This window comes from Trichechus manatus, unplaced genomic scaffold (assembly GCF_000243295.1).
Source record: "Trichechus manatus latirostris isolate Lorelei unplaced genomic scaffold, TriManLat1.0 scaffold00077, whole genome shotgun sequence".
Classification (NCBI taxonomy): Eukaryota; Metazoa; Chordata; class Mammalia; order Sirenia; family Trichechidae; genus Trichechus; species Trichechus manatus.
In genome coordinates, this window is record NW_004444013.1 from 10335593 (window position 1) to 10342798 (window position 7206).

General features: G+C 39.4%; 1 protein-coding gene across 1 annotated transcript in view; it reads right to left on the minus strand.

Moving 5' to 3' along the window:
- Positions 1–7206, minus strand: part of TRRAP (transformation/transcription domain associated protein) — a 135835-nt gene that overhangs the window by 120107 nt on the left and 8522 nt on the right. The window contains exons 4-6 of the mRNA XM_023735339.1: positions 2637–2747; positions 1505–1609; positions 149–232 (exon numbers count right to left, since the gene is read on the minus strand). Of these exons, the coding sequence (XP_023591107.1) occupies positions 149–232; positions 1505–1609; positions 2637–2747 (300 nt within the window). The remainder of the gene's footprint in view (positions 1–148; positions 233–1504; positions 1610–2636; positions 2748–7206) is intronic.

Here is a 7206-nt window from a genome sequence, read left to right on the forward strand (position 1 = left end):
CTAAATCCATAAAGAACTTCCCCTAACTTAGGCTACTATTTTCTGGAGTTAAAAGCAGCAAGTCAGTCAACTCTGAAAGAGAGAAAAAACTTACACAGGAAGGGACTTGCTGACACACTTTAAAATGCTATTAGTATAAACAACTTACTTCTTGTGTGATCGGGGGCCTGAATTGTTTATGTAGCTCAATAATTATTCTTAAACAAATAAGAACGTTTTCTTCATTTTCCGTCTAAAAAAAAAAAGCCATTTTAAAAAAGTTAAACTTCTTAGAACTTACTTTAATCTAAAATCAAAGACTATTATTTTCTAAGTGTTTTCCGCATACACACCCTCCCATGAACCCACAGAATACAAATGTCTCAGACAGAAGGCCTTCACGTTTGGTGCACCATCTGAACGGCATCTATCATCAACCTCAACACACTCACAGATGAGTTAAGTGGCACTTGTAGCAAATCACATCACGAACTGAGGTTTTCATGGGCCAACTAACATATTTCATTGCTTGAAAATATTGCCGAAAGAACAAGAAAGAGCCAATATTTACTGGGCACCACCACATCCTGGACACTGTGCTAAGCAAGTACAAATACTCTGTGAATGGGTAGTGTCATCCACATTGTACTTCTGAGGAAGCTAAGCCTCAGAGAAGGTAGGCAACTTGGCTAACATAATATAGCTAAAAGCCAGGATCTGAATCTAACTCCATCCCACAGAAACACAACAGAATTCTGTAACACATCAAGACTAAGGACAGCAAGAAAAGGAAACAATATCTGTAGAGATTAACTTAACATGTACCAAATGGATTCACCCCAAGTATTTGAGAAACTCTGTATAAGCATCTATTACGTGTAAAGTGGGTAGTGGTGGTTCAGTGGCAGAATTCTCTCCTTTCATGCAGGAGACCTGGGTTCAATTCCCAGTTAATGCACTTCATGCACAGCAACCCTCCATCTGTCAGTGGAGGCCTGCGTGCTGCTATTATGCTGAACAGATTTCAGTAGAGATTCCAGACTACGACAAACTAGGAAGAAAGGCCTGGAGATCTACTTCTGGAAATCAGGCTGTGAAAACCCTATGGATCACCACAGTCCAATCCTGTTGTACATGGGGTCACTATGAGTCAGGGGCCAACACAACAGCGGCTAACAACAATACTACGTGTAAAGCACTGTGCTTGGTAACACAAAACAAGCACGATGCCAAAGTACTCTGCATTCTGAGTTTGTCAACCACTGCCCAACTCATCTTCAAAGATTACCACTATGTTTGGTTGATCCTTCAGTGACTTAGAACAACAATCAAGTAAGCATAATCTTCCTTAGTAATTTGGCAAGAGACTTAAGAGAAATGGGGAGAAGGGGACGTTAAGAAATCTTTTACTCATGTGAATCACAACTTTAGTGAAAGGAAAATAGTTGTATAATACTGGCTTTACAAGACAAACATCTGAAGTTTTGAACATGGCTACACAATAAGAGCTCATTCTAAAGGTTACCTCTAAAAAGCGAAACATCACAGACAACACATTTTTTGTGTGAGGACGAAGATGTTCATTTGTTGGTATTCTGTGAATTATTTCAAGTACTAGCTTCCGCAGTTGCTAGGGGGAAAAACAAAAAATGTAAAGATAAAAAAGCCCTCCAAGTTCCACATTAATTCTTTTGCATTTCTACACAGTCTATACCCAGTATTGGTAGCCACAATACTGCAAGATGGATACCATTTTAAAAGCAGTCCTGTAAATTATTTAAACATAATTCAAAGCATGCAACTGCAAATCATTACTTTCAATTATTTCTACACTTGGTTACCAAACCAACCTAGCCCATTTTTTTCCTCTTTCACAACTTAACAGTATTTCCAGGAGAAGGACACTGGGATGCGAATATGGAATGAAATTTAAGATGAAAGAACAAAAAGCAAACTTGCACTTAGTTTGGAATCTCTCTTCATAATCTGTTTCTCTCCCTTAATGCTATCCTCAATTACCTTGGGCGCAAGGACTAATTACATCATGGGCTGTACTAAGCTTTCATGATTCTGTCTATGGAGCCAACAACTAAAAGGAAGGTCAGATATATAAAATCTTGAACTAACAATATAAAACTGTTGTTTACCAATATACTGTTTATTAGTATTATAACAATATTTTTTAAAGTTATTTTTAGAGATACACACTGAAATATTTATGGACAAAAAAGGTATGATGGACTGCTTTAAAATAATCAAGGCAGGGCAAGTGGGTGGGGGTATAAAAAAACAAAACTGGCCACAGATTTTAAGAATTAAAACTAATGTGATCAGTGTTAGGCAATGGGTATGGGAGGTTGGGGTCATTAAACTATCCATCCTTCTGTGTGTGTCTGAATTTGTCTATAATAAACAGCATTCACACATATCATCAGTCAGCATTTATGAATAGTTTAGATTACAAATGAGATGTAATAGATAAAATAAAACCAAGACAGCTGAGGAGGCAATGGTCTTGGGCAAAGTTATTCTGAAGTGACAAAACCTCTTTTATGAAATCTTAAGTGGAACTATGGTTTTTTTGAGTTGTTTTAATCTATGAATGCTTGCAATCGTACCAAATGACTTTTTCTCTCTGAAGATTTCGAACAGATTACCTGGGCTGGTTTCTCCTGAAGAAACTGAACTTCTCCATCTTGAAGAAATGTAAGAAATCGCGGGATGATGTGTTCTAGGAATGTAGAATACTGAGGTGATGATGTTACATTCTAATTATGCAAAAATAAAAGAAAACCCCATTTAAGTTATGTGTATTTTCATTTCAAATTCACGTATTATAACAAATTCAAAGGAATATAAAACATTTTAACAGAGCAACATCATTTTTAATACCTCTAGATGTTTTAGCTTGAGTGATAATGTAGTTTTAATAAACGAGGATGACTGTTGCTTCTGAAATCCAATTTATGAGAGCCAAATGTTAAAATTTACTGTTAAAACTAGAAATGCCAATGCTGTAGAAAGTGATGAACTTGGAGCCTGTTCTAGGCTGTCTCTGCCACTACCTAATGAGCCCTCTGAGTAGTCACTTAGCTTCTAGATCTTAGTTTCTTCAACTGGAAAATAAAGAGCCTGAACATACTGACACTTTTTCCTACCTAAAAATCTAAAATTACAGCACCCACTATTTATCCCAGTACTGATTTTAAAATCAAACAGAAGCACCACACTGTCCCTCCAAAGCAAAGAGCCAAAAAACTAAGTCAAACAGAGTCACACGTCAATCCTGAAACCCTAAGCATCAAATGAAGAGATAAAGAACTCAGCGAAGCACCAAAATGGAGTAAGAAACTGACCGAGAACAGAGAGCGAGGAAAGATACATGCAGAGGTTCCTGATCAGCTAACGCAGCACAGAGGCGCCATCTTGGACTCCTAACAGAAATCAGCAAACAGGGGGTACGAGAAAGCAGCTTCACAGAGTTTCCAGCAGGAGACAGAACAACTGGTAACCAGTGATGTACATTTTCCCACACTCCACCCTTCTTCACCCCCACTTGGCCTCCTCTGCTGCCTGCAGCCACAGTCTCTTGGCTGGGAAGCACCGGCTTCATCCTGGTATGGCTTGGATTCCACCTGCCTGCACTGGCCGGCTCTCTGAGTGCCATTTGTTCTCTGAGTGCCACTTGTTAGCTGCCGGTGTTGCTTTTCTCTGCTTCATTGGATTTCCTCCTTACCTCTCACCACATCCCCCACCTCCTTTCTCTCAAATAACCTGGCTCCGTGTGCCATCTTTGCTTCTTCCTGAAAGGCTGTGGAACACTGCTCGACTGTGAAAATACTTCCTGGCCCGTGCCACCACGTTAGTGGGACCCCCGGGGCTTTTTTAATTTGTTTGTTTGTTCTGATTTGTTCTCTTTTGTTTGTTTTCTTTTTCTTTTCTGGGCTTGGAAGCGCCTTCTAGCTGGGCAGTACCGCATGGCTTGGGAGCTACTCCCTTACTCTGCGCAGAAGCACAGTGACATCTCTGGGGGCATTTCTGTTTTCTTGTTTTTGGTTTTTTTTTGTTTCTTTGTTTCGTTTTATTCTCTTTTTCCCTTTTGTCTTTCTTCATTTTCAGTTTTTTGTCTCTATATACTTACCTTCTCTTCCTGTCTCCTGAATACCTGGCGCTGTGTAATACCTCTACCACTTCTAGCCAGGCTGTATTTCACGGCCTGGAAGCAACTTCCCCAGTCCTAGCAGCTGCACCAGTGGGATCCCTGGGGGCTTTTCTTCCCCCCCCCCCCCAATTTTAATTTATTTATTTTTTCTTTTACCCTTTTTATTTTTTTTTCTTTCCCTTTTTGTTTTCCTCCATTTCTCAGTCGCTCATCTCTCCACTCCAACAGCAAGCTCTCTTAGCACTCTTTTGTGTGTATATGTTTTCGGCTCCTTTTCCTCTCTCCTCTCTCTCATCTTTCCCATACCCATCTTAGCTCCACACATCACAATCTCCCCCCTCCTTACTGCCTACCTACAACGCGTGCTGAACATCACACTCCCAAGCAGCACGGGCACGACCTACTGGAACCTGCCCTGCACTGATTCCTGGTCTGCCCTGTTGGCCCTAGTACATGCCACAAACAACCCATCCCAGCAACTCCCCTTCAGCTGGTCCTGCCCTACTGTACCATACCCGAGTAACTGACCCTACCCATTGGAGAAGGAAGTGAAAACTATGATGCCCACAGACGACCAAACAACAAACACGCACAGCCAGCCTGCTCAGATGTAACCAAATAAAACAAAAAAGCAGGACAAAACAAATAAATCTACAACCAAAAACAAGGAAAATAACCACTGAATGCCCCAAAGACAGCAGACAACATTAAAACATATACAAAAACAGGATGGTTCCAGTAGGCCTCTAAAATAAAACAACAAATGACTTTCCAGTAGAAGAAAAGGCACTAGAACTGATAGGAAATTTAAATCTCTAATATTCAGAATTATCCAAGTGTTGAAGCAAAAAGCAGACAAAAATGAGGAAAAAACAGACAAATTCATGGAAAATACAGACCAAAAAAATGGGAGAATTCAAGAAAATAATACAGGGACAAAATGCTAAAATAAATTCACAACTAGAAATCATACAAAAACAACAATTACAAATCCAAAAGATAAACAAGGTTTCAGAAATGGACAGTGTCACAGAAGGGCTGAGGAGCAGGTCTGAAACGATGGAAGACAGGATCAGCAAAATTGAAAACAAACACTTGGATACAACTCTGTTTGAGGAAAATCAGAAAAAAGAATGAAGAAACCCTAAGAATTATGTGGGATACAGTCTAAAGCAAAAATCTGCGAGTGATCGGAGTTCTAGAACGGGGAGAAAACAGAAAACACAGAGAGAAGCACTGAAGAACTGCTGACAGAAAACTTCCCCAATATCATGAAAGATGAAAAGCTGACCATCCAAGAAGCTCAATGAACCTCATATAGGACAGACTCCAAAAGAAAATCACCAAGGCATATCTTAATCACACTTGCTAAAACCAAAGACAAACAAAAAATCCTGAGTGAAGCTTGAGAAAAACAAAAAGTCACATACAGACGAGAAACAATACGACTAAGCTCAGATTATTCGGGAGAAACCATCCAGGCAAGAAGGCAATGGGCTGACATATATAAAACCTTGAAAGAAAACAATTGCCAGCCAAGAATAATGTATCCTGCAAAATTCTCGTTCAAATATGATGGTGAGATTAGGTCATTTCCAGATAAACAGAAATTAAGGGACTATGTAAAAACCAAACCAAACTTACAAGACTTATTAAAGGGAGTCCTTCAATCTGAGAACAAACAACATCAGACCACAGGCTGAATCTAGGACGCAGGATCGTACCAGCCAGAAACCAACCTAGGAAATGAACTCTTAAGGACTATCCAAAACCAAAAGAATTACAACAGGGAACCAGAGGTAAATCTGTAAATGCCAACAGCATCAGAACAATAAAAGAGGGAATTAACGGTATAGGTACAGAACCTTCTAATGGAGAGGAAGACAAAGTGATACCAAGTAATTAGAGACCAGTTCAAAGCTAGAAAGATAAGGGTAAATTTCAAGGTAACCACAAAGAAAGTTAACAAACCTACTCCTCAAAATAAAGAAGAAAAACAAAGTCTCAGTAAAAACAAAAGAAATGAAAAACAAAAATCCGTAAACAAAAGGAATTCAGCAAGGAGAGTAAGAGGAACAAACAAAACGTCAGCACCACAAAAAAAAGCACTACAAAATGACAGCAATAAACTCACACCTATCAATAATTACACCGAAAGTAAATGGCCTAAATGCACCTATAAAGAGATGGGAGAGTGACAGAATGGATAAAAAAAACAGGATCCATCAATATGCTGTCTACAAGAGACACACACAATAGCAAAAACATGGAAACAACCTAGATGCCCATCAACAGAGGAATGGATAAACTATGGCACATACACACAATGGAGTATTTACGCAACGATAAAGAACAATGATGCACCTGTGAAGCATCTCATAACATGGATCAAACTGAAGGACATTATGCTGAATGAAATAAGTCAGTCACAAAAGGACAAATATAGTATGAAACCTCTACTGTAAAAACTCATGTAAAAGTTTGCAAACACACAACTGGAAGAGCACAGTCAATGTCACTGAACTGTGCATGTAGAAATTTTTGAAATAAGTGTATCTTTGGCTATGTATATTTTCACCAAAAAAAGTCGAGAAGGGAGAGGGTTGACATGCCGTAGGGTTGTTAACCAAGGTCATAAAACAATATGTGTACTACTGTTTAATGATAAACTATTTATTCTGTAAACCTTCACCTGAAGTACAATAAAAAAAAAAAAAAGTTTGCACACAAAAAGAAACAATCTTTTTGGTTACCAGGGATGGGGGCGGGGGGACTAAATAGACAACAGATAGGTGGTAACTTTGGTGAAGGGTAAGACAGTACACAATACCGGGGAAGCGAGCACAACTCGTACAAGGAAAGGTCACGGAAGCTCCACAGACACTTCCAAACTCCCTGAGGGACTGAATCACTGGTCTCCGGGAACATCTAGCTCAATCAGCGTAACACAGTTTATAAAGACAGTGTTCTAAATTCTACCTTGGTGAGTAGCGTCTGGGGTCTTAAAAGCCTGTGAGCAGCCATCTAAGATACTCCACTGGTCTCACCCCTTTGGGAGCAAGGGA